Source organism: Hemitrygon akajei, chromosome 5, assembly GCF_048418815.1.
Source record: "Hemitrygon akajei chromosome 5, sHemAka1.3, whole genome shotgun sequence".
NCBI classification, from domain to species: Eukaryota; Metazoa; Chordata; class Chondrichthyes; order Myliobatiformes; family Dasyatidae; genus Hemitrygon; species Hemitrygon akajei.
In genome coordinates this window covers 159,650,936-159,674,236 of record NC_133128.1, presented here as the reverse complement: position 1 = coordinate 159,674,236, position 23,301 = coordinate 159,650,936, and the positions used below count along the sequence as shown (strand labels likewise).

The following is a 23,301-nucleotide window of genomic DNA, read 5'->3' as shown; positions in this document are numbered from 1 at the left end:
AACGTACAAACTTCTTACAGACAGTGCAGAATTAAACTTGGCTCACTGGCACTGTCATAATGTTGCTTTAACCGTTTTGCTACCATGCCATCCCAATTTCTACGTAATGACTTGCCACCGGCATTTACCATGCACTTAACCTGAACGTTCTTATAATTGGGCCTTTCACTTGGTATAATATTTCAAAGGTTCAATGCTCTGTGATAAGATTTTTTTTTTCATCTTGGTTTACCCCTTATTTTCATCCCTAGCTCTAGTCTTTGCATTCAGAGGAACCAACTTTTCATCAGCTTTGAGATCTATATGTTTCTGAGAGCTTCTAATGTTATCCTAAACTTTAGAGAATCAGTATCTCCTCAAGTGGCAAACCCATTGTCCCATGAAATAGGATAGTGAATCTTAATTGCACTCCCTCTAAAACAAGGATAACTTTTTTTTAAAGACGAAGTGTTGATATAGTGTATAATTTTGGTCTCAAAGGCCTTGTATTATTGTAGTTAGACATATTTATATATTACCTATATTCTGATCCTCTTCAATAAAGGCTAACATGTCAATTTAGTTCATTATTGAATGAACCTGTATGTAAGCTTTCAGTGACGTATGTGCACAAAAACCAGGTCTCCGAGCATCATCATTTCCCTTTTTCCCCAATGCTGTAATCCATCTGTCACGGTGATGCCATTCACTCAGCTTGTCTACATCATCACGAAGTCTCTGCATTCTCATCACTCCTTCACCGGCGAGCTTTCATTTTGTGTTGGAGTTCAAGTGTTCAAGTTGGATTATATCCATGTAATAAGTTGTATTATGGCTTGTTTACCATATTAACTCTCTCAATCTGCATCGATATATAACCCCTAATACAGTCCTTTAACCTTGTTCGCCATCTTCATGTATTAAGTTATTCTTGTTATTGGTTTCATTGTGTATAGAATGGTAGAAATGTTCAAGTATTATTAAATTTACTTCTGATTCTGGTAAGAATATGATTCTGGAAAGTTGCATGTCATCAAACTAACATCAAAATTCAATTTATTTCCAGTTGGTGACAGAAGAAAATGCTCTGATGACTCCTTTCCATGTGTTACTTGGAAAACAGCAGCAACATCAAATAAAATCTGGGTCAGAAGCAGAACAAACCGCACTGCCTGAAGGATCTACTGCAATTAATGAGGTAATTAAATGAATTATAAGTATTTACAAATATGGAATTTTAAATGTATTTAACATTTTTTGGTAAAAAACCTTTATTCAAAACTCTTGTTTCCTTCAGATGCTTCATACACCAGCTCATGTTCTGCCAAATGCTTCATTTCTCTGTTCGATGTTTATGAATTCGTTACTGATTCCTAAGGAAGACAAAGGGTAAGATTGTGAATAGGTACTTTGGTTATGTTTGTTCCTCTAATTCTGGGATTAATAACTCCAAAGATTCATGAAGGTAGCTTTTCGTTTGGACATAAGCTGTAATATGCCCAATTTCTTTGCCATGGGAATAAGTTAAAGTTACAATTGGATCACCTTTAATCTTATTAAATGCTTTAGTGGGCTTGAAAGTTGAGTCTATTCATACTATAATTTGTATGTTCTTATATCCTGTTCTTTAATCTCAGAAGGCAAATCATTTCCCTGAGTTATGAAGCTGGATATATTTCCTTACTGCTTCCTCAAAAAATTGTCCTCAATATCAGCTTTCTTGAGAATCCCTCAAGTCTCTCAAGCTGTTTCTAGTCATAGAGCAATACAACACAGAAACAAACTGCTCAGCTCAACAGATCCAAGCCAAGCACAGCATCCTCTGTGCTAGTCATGGTTGCCTGCCTTCACCCCAGAACTCTCCAAGCTGTTAACCTCCATATACCTATCCAAATGCAACTTAAATATTGCAATTGTACCCATCTCAATCACTTCCTGTGTCAGTTCATTCCTCTGTGTATAGAATTTAGCTCTCAAGTCTCTTAAATCTCCTCTTTTATTTTGTATCTATGCCCCAGTGCTAGACTTACAAACCGTGGGAAAGAGATTGTAACTGTCGGTGCTACGACACTTGTCAGTGCTCTGCCCTTCATTGTATAGGTCCTATCCTCGTTTGAATATCTAAAATGTCTGCCCTTATTAAATAAACACCCCCCTCCACTCCTTCCTCTGACACACCTACAGCATTGGCAATCAGTCCTGCCCTTTTCTCAATCACATTTTGGTGATGACCACAGAATCTCAGTCCCTGGAGATAATCCTGCTCTCAGTTTGTCTGCTTGCATGTTAAGCTTTGGAAAAAGTTCATGAACCTGGTTTTCTGTGTTAATTGATCATAAAATGTGGACTGATCTTATCTAAGTCACAATAGTAGACAAACACAATCTGTCTAAACTAACAACACACAAATACTTGTACATTTCATGTGTTTATTCAACGTATGGTTTAATCATTCACAGTCCAGGCTGGAAGAAGTATGTTAACCCTTGTATTTACTAACTGGTAGAACCTCCTTTCGCAACAATAACCTCCACCAAATGTTTCCTTTAGTTGCTGATCAAATTTGCATGACAGCAAGGACAAACTTTTCGACCATTCCTCCATACAAAACTGTTCCAGTTTACCAATATTTCTGGAATGCCTTATATGAACAGCCTCTTCAGGTCATGCTGTAGCACCTCAATTGGGTTAAGGTCTGGACTTTGACTTGGCCATTCCAAAACAGAAACTTTCTTCTAAATACTCTTGTCTTTCAAATTATTGTCTCATTGCATCATCCAACTTATATTAAGCTTCAGATGACAGACCGCTACCCTGACATTCTATAAAATGTCTTGATACAATTTTTGAATTTATTGTTCCCTCAACAATTGCAAACTGCTCCAGCCCTGAGGTAGCAAAGCAGCCCCAAACCATGATGCTCCTTCCACTATGCTTCACAGCGGGATGAGGTTTTGGACTGGTGTGCAGTGCCCTTTCCCCTCCATCCAGCAGTATGCGTTTCTGCCAGAAAGTTCAACTTTAGTTTTATTTGCCCTCAGGACATTGTTCCAGAAGTGTTATGGAACATCCAGGTGTTCTTTTGCAAACTTGAGAGCAGCGGTTTCCTCCATGAACATCATTCTTGTTCAGTGTTTTTCTTATAATGGACACATGAACAGAGACTTTAGCAAGTTCTAGAGATTTCTGCAGGTCTTTTGCTGTTGCCCTTGGGTTCTTTTTCCACCTCCTTCAGTATTGCATGGTATTCTCGGTGTGATCTTTGCAAGATGCCCACTGTTAGGGAGAGATAGCACCAGTACTGAATTGCCTCCATTTGGAGACAGTTTCTCTCACTGTGGACTGGTGAACACTCTGGTCTTCAGAAGTACTTTTGTAGCCTTTTCCAGCTTCATGCATCTCTACAGTTCTTCTAAGGTCCTCTGAAAGTTGATTGAGGCATGGTGCACATAATGGATCTCTCTTGAGAAGAGCAGGTTCTGTCAGTAACCTGATTCCAATAGCTTTTGTAGAAGGCATTATCCCAGAGGTTCACATAGTTTTTTTGAACCTAGACTGATTTTTCAAATGGTGTACTCAATTCTGACAAGAAGTACAGTTGTTTTGTGTGTTACTAGTTTAGGCAGATTGTCTATTATTGGGACTTACATGAAGGTTAGACCACTGAAGAGTAACTAATGCAGAAAACCAGGTAAATGCAAAGGGTTCGGAGTTTTTCTTGCAACTGTACATACACTGAAACGGGTGCATTTTAAAGCAGTGGTCCTGTCTACCCTTTTACTGTAAACATGGTTGGCCCGATTGCTAGCCATACATGCTTTGGTTGCTGCACATACTCCTGAATTCTCATCGACTTAACTCTTTCAATTCCTACCTCTCAGTGGCAAAATCAAATTTCCCTTCAAGAACGTAGATCGCTTCTCCTCCAGAAGAGATTCCAGTGATCCAAGAACCTGACTTCCTGCCTCTTGCACCAGCTGTTCACCACTCTGTCTGACAAAACCTTCTTTTTATTGACTGCTGTCAATTAGCTAATTTGCCAATCAATTATTAACTAACAATTTCCAAATATGCCTCCTTTGGAGTCCTGTTAAGTGAAACTCACCAGCTTGAGCCAAGACCTACCTTATTTAAACACTAGTGCCTCTCACTTCAAGTCCCATCTCTCAAATGTACATCCAGGCCAACAATTCAAAGAACCTTGTGATTGTTGTGTTGCAGCAGGTAGTGCTGCTGTCTCACTGCTCCATGAAACTGGTGATTGATTCTGACATTTAGTGTGGCCTCTGTTGAGGTCCCTTGTCCTCTCTGTAATCCTGCAGGTGTTCAAGGTTCCTTACACGTCTCAAAGGTGTTATTTGGCTATTTGTAAATTATCTTACGTATCAGTGCGTGGTAGAAGAATCAGGAGGAATTGATAAGTATGTGAGAAAGAGTAGGTTACAGGGAAGTAACAGGAGAGTGGGATTGCTGGGACATCTGATAAAGACCTGATGGACTGAATGGCATCCTCCAATGTCATAAGAAAATAAAAACAAGAAGTAATGGTCCTTTTCTTAAAAAAGTTTATTTACAATTGTTGTTAGTGCTAATGGGAAACTGCACAGAGCTCAGGCTGGTGAGCTGACACTAGGGCCTGGACTCTGGGTTTCAGGCCAAATGCTGAGTGGGACAATTACTGTGTCTCGTCACACAGACTCCAGATTGCCCTTCTAAATCATTGGGCTAAACAAAGTGGTGACTCCACTGATCACTTCTGAATGACAGCTGTCATGCGAATTTCTGGCCTGAATAGACAACTTTCCATTCACATAAGGGCAGGCCTACGTAGTGCAGGACTTGTATGCGTTCATCCAGCTGTATGTGTATTTGTGCACAAGAGATCAGTCTGTTCAATGGATCAGGCTCCAGAGCTACTGTCGTTGTCCTTAAACTTTGATGCATTGAAGGTCTCCATGGTGTATTCTTTCAATTTTTGCTATGTACAGTACTGTGTAAAAGTCTTAAGCACATATAAATAGCTAGGGCGCCTAAGTCTTTTGCACAGTACTGTATTTGGCAATGTAGAGTGGAGAGTGAGTTTATTAATCTGGCAGGAGCAAAGGGTGTTGAGACTGGCAAGGTGGAGCGTCATGGGAGGAGTGTGGGACAGGTGGCAGAGAAGTGTGTGGGGTGCAGAAACACCCACATCTGAGACACCATGTCATTTGTTTCCAAACAATTGGTTTATTGATCATTACTCTCTGGTGCTTCCTGTTCCCTCTCTTCTTCCTTCCTTTTCCCAACCTTGATTCCCTTCTCTCTGCCTCCTTCCCACTCTCAGTCCACAACAGAGAACCCATAATAGAATCAAGTATATCATCGTTCACATTTATCGTGAAATTTGTTTGTGGCAGCAGTACAGTGCAATACATAAATTTACTACAGTATTGTGCAAAAGTTGCCCTATATGTGGCTCAGACTTTTGCACAGTACTGTAAATGAACAATTTTCACGCAGCACATTTTAGATCAGTTAATGTTTATATGCCAAGCTGTGTATTGGATCGATGCAATTCGCCAGGCAGTGCTAGTGACCCAAACTGAGCAGTCCTGCGCTTGTCAGCCGGCAGTTATCTTAATTAAAGGCTGGCAAGATACAGGAAGAGGAAACAAGAAGGAAGCAAATGATGATAAGCAGGAAAAAAAATTAAAGAGGTCTAGAAAGTGTTTTGTTCAGTTTGGCTACTCAGCAGTTCCAAGTAAAAGCAGAATGAAAAGGCTGAAGCTTTCATTTTAAGAACAATGAGCAGGTAAAATTTCAAGAATTCTCTTAATTTTATTTACAGATTAAAAATTGTTCTTGTTTCCTCACCGTAATAGATTTACGTTAATTACACAAGGGTGATATCTGAATCCAGCTATAAACCCTTTAGAGTCACTGGTAACATTAAGAAGCAGGTGGATAATGAGATAGGAAAAATTTCAAAAGGATGTGCATGTGGCAATATTAAATTAAGTTTTAAAAAAAGAAAATATTCTATAGGTCAAAAGGTGAGCAATAATTACTACTTGTTAATCACATTGAGAATTAGAATGTAGCCATTAAATACTGTTTTTGTTATCCTTGAAGATGAAAATATGGTATCAACAACTAGATGTTATTTACCATCTTTTCATATTCTTAGGAAAAGCACCCAAGGAGTTTCACATGTAGATTGAGTTAGGAAAAGCTATAGAAAGTGATTTTAAGATGGGTAGTGGGCAAAGGGAAGACTTTTACAGAGCAAAGAGAGGGATATACATTTGAAGAGTAAGTAATTGATTTGCTCTGTTTCTGGTCCATGCTCATTTTCTGTTACTTGAATTTGTGCCAAGTTAATATCTGTTCAATAACCTAAATGAATAGTAATCTTAAGACTTTCTATTTGGGCAAAGAATAGTTAAGGGGGCTCAATGGAGAGGATACAAAATAATGAATGGGATTAAGAAAGCAAGACTGAATTACCACTTCAAAGTATTCCACAAAAGCAGACAGAGTGCAAGATTTCTGTGTTCAGAGTAATATATATTTCAAATTTTCAGCTTATTAAAGTTAGAGAAAAAAATAATTGAGTTTGTCCAAATTGGATTCGATATTATAAGTTGTGAACTGAGATTTCAGAAATACACCAGAAGTTCATAGATAAAATGACCACTTAGTTATCATTATTTTTTCTTTAAAAGTGTGAGATGTTCAGTTTTATATTGCAATTGCAGGCTCTGTTTAAAGTGTTTTTTGGTGCATTTGCCTCCAGCTGAAGTAACAACTAATTACCCCCTCTCCCTCCCTCAACCTCAAGTATTCAATTGAAGGAAGAAAACCTTAATGCTTATCCCTCTATTTTTATGATCTTTAAAATCAGCTCAAAAGAAGAACAAGAGGAGGTGGAAATAGAGAGTGAAAAAGAGGAAGATGAATCCGATATGGAGACAAGTCTCTTTGAAGATAAGCAAGAGGTGCAAAAAGTATATTCATCTGAAGAACTTTTACCCAAATTGACTAAATCTGAGGAAAAAGAACTAAAAAAACTTGAGAGGACTAATTATGACTGGCTATTTACTGTATAGACTGGAGAAATTAATTCCTGCTGGTGATCTGAAGAATTTTGTACTAAATATTTTACAACATATATTCAGATATGGTTAACTATAAAGTTTCATTTTTACAATAAATACACTATTTGTGTTTCTTGAATGGACCCATTTGGAGGGTGGAAGAGGCAGCATCAGTAACAAGTTGCTCCTTTTACAAATGGATAACCTATATAGAAATAAATAGTGAGATATCTTCATTGACTCCTGGGAATCTCTAGCCCATGACTGCTCAGAGTGGAGTTGGTGCTGTTTTATTAGAATCCATGCACTGAAAGTGCTCAGAAGCCCAGCGTAAAAGATGGAAGGAACATGCCAACTAGCCTGCCTGCCAGCCTCTCATTCCACCTTCAGTTCCACAATGCATCATCTGTCACCTCAAAACTGGAGTTCAAGCATGACAGTACCAAGAGTCTGGCTGGGGCTGCACTATTGCTGCCCAAGAAATAGTATAACTTTCTCAATAATTCATCATTAAATCAGCAAAGGAATGAGAATATCATTCAATAAAATTGTGTAAATGCTTAACCATCCAATATTTGGAAAAGCTTCAGAATATTGGAACCAGAGACGGTTATGAGCCCTTCATATCTATTCTGCCATTCAACAGTCATAACTATTGTGTGAGATATATATATATATATATATATATATAAAAGTTCCAGAGTAATACTGACTCAGCTTTTAGCCTTACAGAAGTGTTAAAAGCCCAGCAATATATTAGCATAATTTTTTGAACAAACCTAAGATGCTATCTGCAAGACCTCAATGGATCTGCACTGTTTATACTGTAAATACTGGTGTAAGATAAATATTGGAGTCTACATTTTGCTTTTTCCTATTTCATGTAACCCTTATTAGTTTTATAAAAGTGCTCCATATTGCTCCTGACAACCCTCTTTTTAAATATAAAATGCAATAAAAATTAGATTTAATCTCATGCAAGTCTTTTTCCTATTCTAATCATCAAGCTCTAAAACCTGGGCCTCTGCATTTCCCTCTGGATGCTTGCCTTCCTCATCAAGAGATCACAGGCAGTGCAGATCGGAAATAACTTCTTGTCCTCGCTGATAGTCAACACTGAGGCACCTCAAAGATGTGTGCTTAGCCCACTGCTTTACTTACTCTGTGCCCACAATTGTGTAACCACACAGCTGAAATGTCACCTACAAATTTGGCAATGACAGCTAGGTCTGGGCACCTTATCATAGAAAGGATGTGCTGAAACTGGAGAGGGTTCAAAGGAGGTTCAGGAAAATGATTCCAGAATTGAATGTTTGTCATAGGGTATAGATAGAGTGAATGCAAGCAGGCTTTTTCCACTGAGGCTAGGGGAGAAAAAACCCAGAGGACATGGGTTAAGGGTGAAGGGGGGAAAGTTTAATGGGAACATTAGGGGGGGCTTCTTCACACAGAGAGTGGTGGGAGTGTGGAATGAGATGCAGTTGTAAATGCGGGCTCACTTTTAACATTTAAGAAAAACTTGGACAGCTACATGGATGAGAGGTGTATGGAAGGATATGGTCCAGGTGCAGGTCAGTGGGACGAGGCAGAAAAATGGTTCTGCACAGACAAGAAGGGCCAAAAGGCCTGTTTCTGTGCTGTAATGTTCTATGGTTCTATATGAAGAGTGTCTAATGGCTGTGGGTCTATAATCACTAGAATTCAGAAGAATGAGGGGTGACCTCAATGAAACCTATTGAATGGTGAAAGGCCTTGATAGAGTTTATGTTTCCTATGCTAGGAGAGTCTAAGACCAAAGGACAGCTTCAGAATAGAAGGGTATTCTTTTAGAATGGAGATGAGGAGGACTTTCTTTTGCCAGAGCGTGGTGAATCTGTTGGATTCTTTGCCACCGGCAGCTGTGAAGGCCAAGTCTTTATGTATATTTAATGTAGAGGTTGATAAATTCTCGATTGGTTGGGGCATGAAGGGATACGGGGGAGAAGGCAGGAAACTGGGGCTGAGAGGAAAATTGTATCAGCCATGATGAAATGGCAGAGCAGATCAATGGGACATCTGGTCCAATTCTGCTCCAATATCTTATAGATTCCAGCGTTTGATTTCTTGGCATTTATTCCTTTAAAGAAATGTGTAAAATAAAATTTGACAAATTAGGGGAGGATTAGTGTGGGGATGTAGTGTGAATCTTCAATAAGTTCTGGGCAAAGGCCAGGATCTTCAATTCCACAAAGGTAATCTGCCCTCTTCTGTTTCCAAAGGATCAAACGTGTATTCTGTTGTCAAAGTATGCATGCACAGTACAACTCTGATATTTGTCTTCTCCAGATAACCATGAAATACAGAAAGAACATGGGGGTTGATGAAAGAAAAGACATCATCTTGCCCCACCCTGGCACAAAAAAAGAAAATAAGCAAAACTTGCAGACCCCAAAATACCCCACTCCCTCCCTGCGGAAAAAAATTGTGACCATATCATCAAAGCCCCACCCCTCTCCCACAGAAAAAAAATATGACAATAACAATTCCTGATCCCCTCACAGAAAAAAAGGGATAATAACAATCCCAGATCTCTCCACTCGAAGAAAAGAACAGTGACAGTAGCTTCAAAACCCCCAACTCCCCTTATTAACAGACCACCCACCCATCAATCAGCCATAAGACAGAAAACACTGAAAAACTGAAGGAAACCAATATACATTTGTATATCATGTTTTCTATGTCTAGTTAAACTATTCCTTTATTACAGTTTAATCAAAAAATGCTCCATCAATTAATGTTATCAGTTATTTTCACAGCATAAGTTGTGAGAACCTCTATTTCACTGATATTCTTTCAGAGGTGCCTAGTCAGCAACAGTTCTGCTTGCTTTTCTCATTGCCTCGCGTTTTCTTTTGTTCATGCTGAATTTTTGTTGGATGCTTTTCATCACCATGTGTACTACTTGGGTTACTTCCTTCTAAATCGCAAGCAGTTTAATATTTTGGCAGATCCACAGGGTGGATAAAAGTTTGGGCAGTTGAGATCATTTCATAGTTGAAAATGTTTGCAGTAAATTAGCAAATAACAAAAAGAAAATGATTTTTTTACATTGGAGACCTTTTTTTTGCTGTAATTGGCACAGCGTTGACATACATTCTCATCACACTGATCAAGTCGATAGGTTTGTTTGCCAGCTAATTCCAACCCTGTTAATCTTATGTGAGGCAATTGTCTGACTCTGGGGACCTTATATTGAGACCATATAGGAGCAGAATTCAGCCCATCGAATTTTCTTTGTCCATCATGGCTGATTTATTATTCCTGTCAACCCCATTCTCCTGCCTTCTGCCCGTAACTCTGTACTTACAAGAACCTATCGACCTCTGCTTTAAATATACCCAGTGGTTTGGCTTCTACAACCGCCCGTGGTAATGAATTCCAGATTCACCAAATTCTGGCTAAAGAAATTGCTCCTCATCTTTGTTCTAAAGGGATGTCCTTGAATTCTTAGGCTGTGCTGTCAAGTTCCAATATTGTAAACATCTTCTCGGTCTAGGCCTTTCAATATTCAATAGGATTCAATGGAATCACTCCACATTCTTCTAAAAGCCAACAAATACAGGCCCACAGCCATCAAACACCTCTCATATGTTAACACTTTTATTCCCAGGATCATTCTTGTGAACAGCCTCTGGACCCTCTCCAATGCCAGCACACCCTTTCTTCGAAAAGGGACCCAAAACTGCTCACAATACTCCAAATGCGGTCTGACCAATGCCTTATAAAGCCTCAGCATTACACCTTGTTTTTATGCTGTAGTCCTCTAGAAATGAATGTTAATATTGCATTTGCCTTCCTTGCCACCAACTCAACTCTTTTTAAACCTCCATGAGCTGCAAAGATGAAATGGGCTCAACACATCATTAGTCACTGCTCCCTAACCTCTTCCCCCAAGGAAGTGGAGTAGATCTGGGTTTGAGGAATTAAGTGTGATTTAAAAATAGATGTTAACAAAACAAATGATTATATGACAAACAGGAGAAAATCTGCAGATGCTGGAAATCCAAAACAACACACACAAAATGCTGGAGGAACTCAGCAGGCCAGGCAACATGTCCAGAAATGAGTAAACAGGCTGAGATCCTTCTTCAGGACTCATGATCATATGATTTTGTCCTGCTGATAGTGAAGATTGCATTTGCTGAAACTAGCAGTTAACAAATTTCATTTTGAGTTTTGTTTTACAACTCCAATAGATTTGCAAAATATGCTAAGTTAAGAACATTGCAAAGATTCTGGAGATTACAGCCATTGTAATTAGTTCATAAGTAGATTGTATTTCTAGGTTTTTGTGCAAGAATCATATCTTTGTAGGATTTCAGAAAGCTGCATGTTATAACCCAGAGTCAGAAGCTTTGCTTATGATTTATTAAGTGCATATCAATTTGAAACAGTTTACCATCTTTCTTCTGTCCACAATTTGACTTTCTTGCCATGCCATTCAAGTTTCAACATACCGCATGATCTATTGCCTGTTTCCACAATGAATATTATGCCTAAAATAAATTGGGTGCATGTTAAATAGTGAAGGCACAACTTGAAATGAGGAAGTTCAAAATTAGTGGAAGAAAAGTGTAAAGGAGGATGATTGCTCAAGTCACACCAATTATAATCTACTGCCTTAACCTTGCAGTGAACTGTTACAGATGGGATTTGATTGCTGACTAAGTCCTAGTTTTTATTGTACGTCTAAATCATGTGTTTTACTTTCTCCCTAACTGGGAATGCATATCGAAAGCATTACTAAAATTGATTTTACTTCCACTTTTCTCCACTGATCCCAACGCTTTGTCAAACTTTATTACTTTAAGCAAAATGCTGAAGAGATTGTCAGGTTCACGCTCTGCAGGCTGTAACTCATTTAAACATAGTTATCATTAGAAAGGCAATCATACTCTATCCCCAAAACATCATTAGTCTAAGCCCTCCCCAAATCACTGTAAATTATTCTTCAGTAGACTTAACCCATCTGATAGCTGAAATCTTCAGCCACATGCCAGCACTCATTGCTCCTCTTCTGGGAGTTATGTCCATGTGTTCTGAAAGTTTTCTACATTGGAAAGTAACAATGAGAGAAACTTGTTACTCTCATTGCAGTCAGAAATTCCTCTGCCCATTCCCTTACTTTCTGCAGTCCATTTTACCCCAGTACATGTCCTTTCCTTCCCACCCTGTCCAGTTAAGACAGAGGACTTTGAACAGCAGGCCTGCCAGAATCAGTGGAAATGTACTAGGTCAAAACCAGAAAGCGCTGAAGCTGTAACAAGTTTTAGCCAAGTATGGTCTAGGCCCGAATGGGGGTGGGCCAGAAAACTAAAGAAAAAGGCAACCAGAAGTTGAACATTGTGCTTACAATTGTATGTATTCCCCAAAGCAGGCACCCAATCAACAGCACAGTAGAGATTACACCACAAGACAGATAGGTAGATACTTTATTGATCCCAAAGGAAATTAAAATGTCACAGTACCATTACCAAGTGCAAATATACAAATATTAGAAGAGAAGTAAGAAATAATTTTAAAAAAGTTACCTCAAACAGAATAATAGAAAGGGGTCATCACTTCCCTGGCTATAGGTTGATTCATTGTAGAGTCTAATGGCCGAGGTTAAGAATGTCCTCATATAGTGCTCTATAGAGCAGCACAGTTCTCTTAGTCTATTACTGAAAGTGCTCCTCTGTTCAACCAAGGTGGCATGCAGAGGCTGAGAAACGTTGTCCAGAATTGCCAGGATTTTCCAGAGGGTCTACCACAGTCTCCAGTGTGTCCAGTTTGACCCCAATAACAGAGCCAGCCTTTCTAATCGGTTTGTTGAGCCGGTAGGCATCACGCATGCTGATTCCATTGCCCCAGCACACCACCACATGGAAGTCTGTGCTGGTGACAACAGACTAGTAGATCATGTGAAGGAGAGGCCTGCATACTCCAAAGGACCTCAATCTCCTCAGGAAGTAGAGGTGACTCTGGCCTTTCTTGTACACAGCCTCTATGTTGGTGCTCCACTCAAGTCTGTTATCCAGGTGCAACCCCAGCTACTTGTAGGTTTAAAAGATTTTTGGAATATAAGAAATAGGAATGGGAATTGATACGAACGCTTGATCCACCGTGGCTCAGTGTCAGTGCCACTTCACAGTACATGCTCTGGATTCTTTTAATATCTGAAAATCTTATCAGTCTCCTTCTTGACTGAGCTCAGCAGCTGAGCCTCTGCAGCCCAGCTGGGTGGAGTATTCCAAAGGCCCGTCATGCTTCGGGGGGAGAAATCACTCTTTACATCAGAAATAAGCTGCTGCTGATGCCCCGGGCTGAGCATGGGTGGCCCGAAATGATGGGAAATTGAAATAAGTTCCCAGATGTCACTTGTCTCACTTTAACTTATTGCTGTGAGGTGTTAAAATAAAAATCATTGCAAAGAAAACTTCACGCAAAGCAAAGCAATGACCCTGGAATATATTTTGCCAGTGGTTATGCGAGCAGATACAGACTGCATAGATTACAGAGGAATGCCAATAGTTCTTATGAATGACGTCTAAGGTTTCAAAGGTACATTTAATGTCAGAGAAATGTGAAATGCTTTTTCTTCGCAACTATCCACGGAAACAGAGAAGTGCCCCCAAAGAATGAATGACAGTTAAATGTTAGAACCCCAAAATACCCCCCTCCCCACACACACACATAAGAGGCAGCAAGTAACAATTCCCCCTCCCCCATCGGCAAAGAAAAGCATCAGCACTCGTGTGAGCAAAAGAACAGCAAAGACACAGACTTGCAGTACCCCAAAGACTACTCGTTCACCCGGTATTCGACATACCACAGGCTTTCTCTCCCCCTAATAAGGGAGAAAGAGGGGAAACATAACAAACAACTTGCTGGTTTACGATGATAAAAAGTCTGTTGTGTCACTTTTTCCGAGCTCTGTGCCAAAGATATTGCGTCTCTGCGCACACAGCCATCTGTGTGATCTTCCATCTCCCACGACACATCAATCTGCCCAGGCACTAACCTCCGATCCCCCATCTCCAGAGCCACGAAATCCCAGTCCTCCCACGGCAAGCAAAGCTCTTAGGCCAAGCCCTTGGCGTGCTGAATAACTGCCAGTCGTGAAACCCCGAGAGCAGGTCCCATTCCCATAAAGAACCGTAGTCAGCGTGTAACCTCAGGTCAGGGTCTTCAAAAGAACCCTGAAAGGGAAAATAGAGATAATAAAGATGGAAACAGAGGTGTTTCTGAATATGCAAGCAAAGGAGTCGCCATTAGGAGTCAAGCGATACCATTCCTTTCTTGCACAGTTCATATGACTCCCTCCTCCATCCGAAACTGTAACCCATAAGTGGTTTTTTAAATTAATGCTTCTGTTACTTAAACAGAAAAGGGCTAACTACAGTTTTTCTTATTAATGGATGGACATGAATGCTGAGGCAGAGCTTCAGCTTGACTTTTCTCATGCCCTGCAGTTTCAAAAGTGTTTGTCCACAGATCTGCTAGAAATGTGAACAGATACCAACACTGAGAGCGACAGGTATCTGTGACTCGATGATCAGCCGGAGTGATAACAGTCAGTCACAGGGTGTCTGGGTTCCAGTGGACAACAGGAGGGAATACACAATATGACCAGGAATCTGGGACCTGAACAACATCCAGAGAAACTGTGCAGTGGGAGTGACGGAATCCTAGGCCTTGTGAACAACAGGAGGGACACACAACGTCATGATCAGAGATTTCAGGATGCTGAGGTGAACAGAGGACAGAATGAAATGTAAAACAAATTAGAGTGAACAACAAGAGAAAATCTGGAGGCGCTGGAAATCCAAGCAACGCACACAAAATGCTGGAGCAACTCAATAGGCCAGGCAGCATCTATAGATCAAACGCAATCTATGCTCTCAAACGCAAAATTCCTTTTTTAAAGAATGGGGCTTCCCTTCCTCCACCATCAACTCTGCTCTCAAACACATCTCTCCCATTTCCTGCACATCTGCTCTCACCCCATCCTTCTGCCGCCCCACTAGGGATAGGGTTCCCCTTGTCCTCATCTACCACCCCACCGGCCTCCGGGTCCAACATATAATTCCACACAACTTCTGCCACCTCCAACGGGATCCACCACCAAGCACACCTTTCCCTCCCCACACCTTTCTGCTTTCCGTAGGGATCACTCCCTATGCGACTCCCCTGTCCATTCGTCCCACTCATCCCTTCCCACCGATCTCCCTCCTGGCACTTATCCTTGTAAGCAGAACAAGTGCTACACCTGCCCTTACACTTCCTCCCTCACCACCATTCAGGGCCCCAGACAGTCCTTCCAGGTGAGGTGGCACTTCACCTGTGAGTCAGCTGGTGTGGTATACTGTGTCCGGTGCTCCCGGTGTGGCCTTTTATATATTGGTGAGACCCGACGCAGACTGGGAGACCGTTTCGCTGAACACCTACGCTCTGTCTGCCTGAGAAAGCAGGATCTCCCAGTGGCCACACATTTTAATTCCACGTTCCATTCCCATTCTGATATGTCTATCCATGGCCTCCTCTACTGTCAAAATGAAGCCACACTCAGGTTGGAGGAACAACACCTTATATACCGGCTGAGTAGCCTCCAACCTGATGGCATGAACATTGATATCTCTAACTTCAGTTAATGACCCCTCCCCTTCCTCCCATCCCTTATCTATTTATTTATTTGTTTGTTTGTTTGTTTATTTATTTATCTATATTTATTTACTTACTTATTATTTTTTCCCTTTTTTCTTTTCTCTCTCTCTGTCCCTCTCACAATCACTCCTTGCCTGCTCTCCATCTTCCTCTGATGCTCCCCTCCCCCTTTCTTTCTCTCAAGGCCTCCCGTCCCATGATCCTCTCCCTTCTCCAGCTGTGTATCTCTTTTGCTAATTAACTTCCCAGCTCTTAGCTTCATCCCTCCCCCTCCTGTCTTCTCCTATCATTTCGGATTTGCCCCTCTCCCTCCCACTTTCAAATCTCTTACTCTCCTTTCAGTTAGTCCTGACAAAGGGTCTTGGCCCGAAAGGTCAACTGTACTTCTCCTATAGATGCTGCCTGGCCTGCTGCGTTCCACCAGCATTTTGTGTGTGTTGCATCTTTGGAAAACATGTTTCTGGCCAAGACCCATCATCAGGACTGAGAACTAAATCAGAGTGGATGAGTTCAATCTTCGATCAAGTGTGAAAAATGGAAGAGGGAGGTATGGAAGGATTAGTTCAAAGGAGGAAAAGGGGACAGTTAAGGCAGATTTTCAGTTTATAATTTTGACAGCTACAAGAACCAAGAAAATGAAATATCATCTATTTTAGATGAGTCCTTTTTAGCATTTGTCAATTACGATTAACAGGTTCCGTCAAAACCTGGCTGCTGTGCTCCACCCCTTGAACTCATTACCGCAGATCAGGGAGAAATGGCAATGGACAAGGCAGTGTGAGTCATATGAAAAGTTAGATCAGGCAACACACACAAAATGCTGGTGAAACGCAGCAGGCCAGGCAGCATCTATAGGAAGAAGTACAGTCGATGTTTCAGGCCGAGACCCTTCATCAGGACTAACTGAGAGAAGAGATAGTAAGAGATTTGAAAGTGGAGGGGGAGGGGGAGCGTCCCAGTCATTTCCATCCTGGGCTACATCTTTTCACCCCAAGGCATAATCATGAAAAGATGTAGCCCAGGAAGGAAATGACTGGGCTGCTGAGCTGGCATTTTTCTAGCTTGCAGTACAGTTGTTTTGAGGGAACGTCGAAGGACTGAACAGACGTGACAGGCATGGTCTTGGGGGTCCTTGGAGAAGATGAAGATGGTGTTGAGGTAGACAAACACATACTTTTGTAGCATGTCTTGGAGGATCTCGTTGATGAAAGATTTGAAAACAGCTGGAGTGTTGAAAAGTCCTAAAGGTATCACCAAGTATTCGTAGTGTCCAGTGGGTGTTACGAACGGTGCGTTCCAGTCACCCCGCTGGCGGATGCTGAGCAGGTTGTACATGCTCTGTAGATTCAGTTTAGTGAAGAACTAGGCCCCCACTGAATGTTTTGAATGTGCTATCCATCAAGAGGAGAGGGTAACGGTTCCTAATAGTGATTATGTCCACGGTGGTCAATGCAGGGCGAAGATCCCTGTCTTTCTTTTTGAGAAAGAAGAATCCTGTGCTGGCTGGGGACCAGGGATGGTTGAATGAACCAGTTTTGTAGCACTTCAGCAATGTAGTCTTTCATGGCATGGGTCTCAGGAGGGGAGAGGGATAGTAGATGACCTTAGGAAGAGGTGATGCCCGGGAGAAGATTGATTACGCAGTTGTGTGGCCTGTGAAGCAACAGGGTACTGACGTCCCTTTTTCTGGAAGTGATGAGTAAGTTGTGGTATTACTGTGTGTGTTTGGTGAGGCCAGGAGTTTCCTCTGTCTCCAGTCATCCATCTCTAGAGAGTGAGGTCAACTGAGGTTACAGGCAAGTGGGACCCCAACTCAACGGTAAACCCAATGAGCAGGCAAAGTGGAGAGCCAGGTTTAACCCAAGGTGTGATGAATGTAGGGTCAGTCGATCAGGACGAATTGGATGGACTCGTGGCGATGTCTAATGTTCATGTGCACAGCTTGTGTGTGCACTCTGACCCTCCCAGGTCCCAAGGGACATTTGCCAGTAGCCTAATGCAGAAGGCATGAGAGACAGGCTCAGTAGGGAGTTCAAAGTGTACGATGCGCTGAAACAGGAGGTTGTGGATCCACTGAAACATTCAGACACTGGAATCCAGAGTCAGAGGGAGGAGTCTGACTGTCATGGTATCGAGGCAGAGTCAGAAGAGAGTGGCAAGCAGATGGTCAGTGACTCCCTGATGTGTGCCAATGTCAATCCTATTGGGAAATGTAGAGGAGGCTGGACACAAGTGCAGAGTGGTGGAGACGACTTAGCGGTGGGCAGTAACGTTAATGATATATTGTCAGGCCTGACATTGTCATCTTCAAAATGTCTAGATTATTAGTATTAAAATAAGAAATAGGAAGTAATTGTGGTGGTATGATAGCATAGCAGTTAGCACATCGCTTTACAGAGCCAGCAATCACTTATTGGGGTTCAATTCCTGCCACTGCCTGTGAGTAATTTGTACATTCTCCCTGTGAGCATGTTACTTTCCACCAGTTTTCTCCCTCATGCCAAAGTCGCTTAGTGTTACTGAGCCGTGGGTACCAGGAGCATGGAGAAACTTGCAAGCTGCCCAGTACAATCCTCGCTGATTTGATTTGTTGCTAGCAACACACTTCACTGTATGTTTCGATGTTTCAATGTATATGTGACCAGTAAAGCTCCTCTTCAATCTTTAGAGTTAATGACCAACTTTTCCTCAAAGAACTGCTGTGCTGAAAGAGATGTTGAAGTCATGAGGGGATTTGGAAAGGAAGTTAGGATCATTAAAGTCAAGTCATTGTCCAACAGGGAGCCAGGATAGGACATCATTCAGGGAAGTTATTGGTAAATGGGATTGGGTTGATGATAGAAGGACAACAGCTGCATTTTGCTACACCATTACTCCGGCAAGAGTAAAAATCTGATTGGAGGCATTTCAATCAAGAGAAGAAACAGCACATTCAAAGATGAAGTGCCCTGGATCTGAAAACACTGGTTCTCTTACCACAGATGCAGCCTCATCACTGACTGTTTTCAACATTCCCTGCTTGATATAGAACATTTAAGGACTTTGGGAAGGAAAAGGGGGAAGGTTGGGTGGCAGCAGAGATGAACAGTAGTTCATAAAAATCATGAGTCCAAGAGTTTTGAAGAGGTCAGTATGAGAGGAGAGCGACCCCTGAAATGCATTGGTTTAGTTGGGTGCCACAGAAAGAAACTGGTGGAAACTAGGCCTAGGTGAGATGGGACAGTTGTGGATGTGGAGAGTTGGAGATTCTGATGCAGGGTGAGAGAGAAATCCTGGCCCTGAGGATGTGAGAGGGGAGAAAGATGGAAGAGCCTACTGTTGGGATAGTTGCCATCTTAGAGGCACTGAAGTCCATGAGATTGTTGTTGGTTGCTGTGGTGATAACACACGTCACATGTAAGAATGTGATTGGATGGAGCTATGAGCATGCGCAGAACTGACAGAATGATTGAGAAGCTTGTGTGTGAAGACGTGGTTGCGTTTGCTGTTAAATAAATTTCTAGTTTTAATTCTTCCAGAATATGGTTTGTTCTTAGTAACCCACGGTACGTACAAAGAACACAACATGGTGTCAGAAGTCGGTCTGGTAGAATAATTTGTTTTGTTAACACACGAGAAGCGAAGATAATCGGAAAAAAAAGAGCACAAACTTTTTTGTTGTTTGCTAACAGCTTTAAGAATGGAAATTTTGCAACCCCCATCAACACTTCAGCTGACTGGAAATGTAGCTGAAAACTGGAAAAGATTTAAACAGCGTTTTGAAATTTATTATTAGCGATCTGAGCAGATAATAAAACGGAGAAAACAAAAGCTGCAATTCTACTCCACGTGATTGGGGATGACACATTTGAGGTATATAACCTTTTTACTTTTGAAAATGGAGATAATTTGAATCTAAAAGCGATAATCGACAAGTTTGAAGCGTTTTGTATACCGAAGCGCAATGCGACGTACGAACGGTACAAATTCTTTACATGCAAGCAGAAAACTGGTCAAACAATTGATCAATTTGTTACAGAAGTGAGAAACCACAGTAAAACATGCAAGTTTGCAGAGCTGACAGACTCTCTCATTAAAGGCAGAATTGTTTGCGGCATTCTGGATAATGCTCTGAGAGAAAGACTCTTAAGAGAATCAGATGTAAATTTGGAAAAAGTTTTGATTCTCTGCAAAGCTTCAGAAACCGTAAAGTCGCAGGCTAAAGAGCTTTTTATTGCGAACTGTAGCGTACGCGCTGTGAATAACCGTGAACATGTTAGAAAAAATAATAAAGTGGCAATGAAACTGACAGAGAGCAAGACATCGTCTGAAAGAAAAAAGCTTTGTGATCGCTGTGGGCGGCAGCACCGACCTAAAATGTGTCCAGCGTATCGGAAAGTGTGCAACAACTGTGGTAAGGGCAACCATTTTTCATGCTGTTGCAGAAGTAGAAACAAAATAAAACATGTAAATGAAGTGCTTGAAAATGAACTTGAGGAGTTCTATATAAATGTGCTTTGTGAGAACAAACAAAGTAAGAATAACTGGACTATGACATCGCAAGTGAACCAAAACATTATTCTGTTTAAATTGGATACTGGAGCACAAGTAAATGCTCTTGCAGAATCTGAGTTTAATGCATTAAAGCCAAGACCAAAGTTACATCAGACAAATATAAAAGTGACTAGGTATTAAGGTGCAGTTAAAGGAACACGTGTTGCAAAATTATCACATAAAACTATGGTGCACATGCTTTCATTTGTGGTCATGCCTAGGAATGTACAGTCAATATTGGGTCTATCTGATGGTCAGAAACTGAATTTGGTGAAAAGAGTCTTAGTCCTGGACAGTGACACAGAGTCAGAATACAATGGCTTGATGAAAGAGCGAGAGAGAACAGAATTTGATTCCAACACGGCAAAAGTAAAAGAAGTCATGAGAAAGATCCCAGACCCATCCCTTTGTTACCAGCATCTGACAAAGCATTGCCACCAACACCAAACTTGCCAGAACAGTACGATACTGATCCGAAGCCAAAGAGTGACAAGAATCAGGATCCAATTGAAGAAGTGAAAGCACAAGTGAAGGAATTGAGAAGTTTTATTGAAATGATGAAGTCTCAGTATAAAAAAGAGATTACACAGTTAATGAATGAATTGCGATTTCTTCTCAAAGTCCTCAAGAAAGAGCCAACTTCAGAGTTTCCATTAACTGATGCAAACTAGACGAAACATGAAAATAACAACGAAACACAAGAACTGCGTGAACCACTTAGAAGGTCTACTCGTGTTTGTAAACCCCCAGAGAGACTGATAGGCATGTTAAATTATGTATTTGTTTTGATTAATGTTGCTAATTGTTTTTCTTTTTAAGGAAAGGATGCTGTGGAAATATCACATGTCATGTGTAAGAACGTGATTGGACGGATCTATGAGCATGCGTAGAACTGACAGAATGATCGCGAATGTATGTTAAACGTGGTTGCTGTTTGCTGTTAAATAAAAGTTCTAGTTTTAATTCTTCCAGCATATGGACTGATCTTAGTAACCCATGGTACGTACAAAGAACACAACAGATGCTACATTGGATGATGCAGAAGAGAGGGCTTAAGGAGATGGTTTGTAGAAGAGAGAAAATCTCCAGTAGATACCTTTGAACTCCAGGATTTATACAATAAATGGCAATAGTAATTGGTTAGTTTTAGTTTATTCCTAAATTATCAGCTTTTCACCAAGTTAATAGTCCTTTTTTTTTCTGAAAGCATGGCATTGATTGGGTTCTAATTTCCAACCCAGCAGAACACCCCTGTAACTCATCCAGTAGAAGTTACGAATGGAGCTGTGATTGTTGTTGATCAATGGGCCCAGAATCCATGACAGGTAACTTCGCTGCTCTTGTGAAGAAAGTTTTATATCAAAAATATTATTCTCTGTTTTCTGCTGGCAGCACTAAAGGGGATTTAGAACATTTTCCATGAGCTGGATACAGCCCCTTATTTCAGCCTTGCCACCAGAGGTCATCTCCTGCTTCCACTTGTATGGTCTACTCTGCACGCTATTGTGTGATGTGAGACCTTGACCTAAATGCTGGAGATCAAAGGCAAGGATCGAGACACAGTATAAAACTGGAACGAGAACTGAGCACAAACAAAATGCTAGACGATATCTCTAGTTGGGCTTACAATTTAGTACTGAGGCTCTGTCAGGTGCTCTTTGAATATTCAATTCTTGGCACCCAAAACATGATTTCCTATTAGCAGGACAGTCCTGAACCTTCAAAAGGGCTGTGCCAGCTAACCATACTCCAGAGAGTTAGCGCCCCTAAACCTTGGAAACTGGTGCGGTTGGCTGCGTCTCATAACGCACTGTCTCACCAGCAAGGATGACAGTATAACTGCCCTACCCAAAACTCCCTGACACAAGACAGAGACAGAACAGTTTTGGTTTTCATATTTCGAAATGCACTTGCTGTCAAGGGAGTGCAGCACAGGTTCACAAGACTGATTCCAGATACAGCCAGTTTGGCATATAAGAAGAGATTAACTAGACTGGGACTGTTTTCTCTAGTTTTTAGAAGAATGGGAGATCTCAACAAAACACAAAGATTCTTGGAAGACTTTATCAGGTTTGATGCAGTGTAGGTGTCAAGGGCCAGGAGCACAGTTTGCAAATAAGGGGTTGGTTATCTAGGACTGAGATGAAAGTTTCTTCACACAGAGGGTGGTGAGACGTTGGACTTCCTTACTCCAAGAGTGAGAGTAAGAGGGATGGGGATTGTGGAGGCTCATCGCTATGTTAATTTAAAACAAAGATCAATAGTTTTTTGAACATCAGTTGTAGAAGATTAGTCATGATCTTGTTGGGTGGTTGAACAGGCTCAAGGGACTAAATTGCCTTCCCTTGCTCCCATTTCGATGTTCATATTTGTCTTAATAATTGTCCAATCTAATACAGGACTAACAGCTGACCTGGTCTCACTTTGTGACAAAAGGTACCAAATTTCCATTTTTTAACTACGTCACAGCAAGGCCAGGTCCTGCTTCCCAGACCCTGTGCCACATTCCCTGACTCCAAGACCTTGAATCCCCAACCCCCCCCCCCATCAGATTTCCTCAACATCATAAACCTTGATCAGAGTTCCAGTTTGCCTCCAAAACTGCTGACTTCAGAACCCCGGTTTGTATCACTTCTGCCCTTTGTTTGAGGAAGTGAGGGGACTGGGGTGGGGGGATGGTTTAAAGAAGCAATTCTGGAGTGTGGGTCAAGTTGAGGTACGGTCTTGGTAAAGGGAAGAGCTAAAGGATTGGGTAGGACACAGAAAGCTGGATTTAGTGCAAGGGGGAGTTGGAAATGAATGAAAGATTGCTTCCATTCTCGGAAGGTTTAGGAATTTTTGTATATTTATGCATTTACAGGATGTGGGATCACCAGCTAAGCCAGCATTTATTGCACATCCCTAGCTGCCCTTGAGAAGGTGGTAATGAGCTGCCTTCTTGAACCGCTGCAGTCCCTGAGGTGTAGGTACACCCAGAGTGCTGTTAGGGATGAGATTGGGCATAAAGTGATGTAAAGTCTAAATTTGC

At 41.2% G+C, this 23,301-nt stretch overlaps 1 protein-coding gene across 1 annotated transcript in view; it reads left to right on the top strand.

Moving 5' to 3' along the window:
* wdr75 (WD repeat domain 75) overlaps positions 1–8,031 on the top strand; it is a 46,657-nt gene extending 38,626 nt beyond the window's left edge. The window contains exons 19-21 of the mRNA XM_073047007.1: positions 1,046–1,177; positions 1,277–1,368; positions 6,863–8,031. Coding sequence (XP_072903108.1) covers positions 1,046–1,177; positions 1,277–1,368; positions 6,863–7,067 — 429 coding nt within the window. The 3' untranslated portion in view covers positions 7,068–8,031. The remainder of the gene's footprint in view (positions 1–1,045; positions 1,178–1,276; positions 1,369–6,862) is intronic.
* Positions 8,032–23,301: the final 15,270 nt, after the last annotated feature.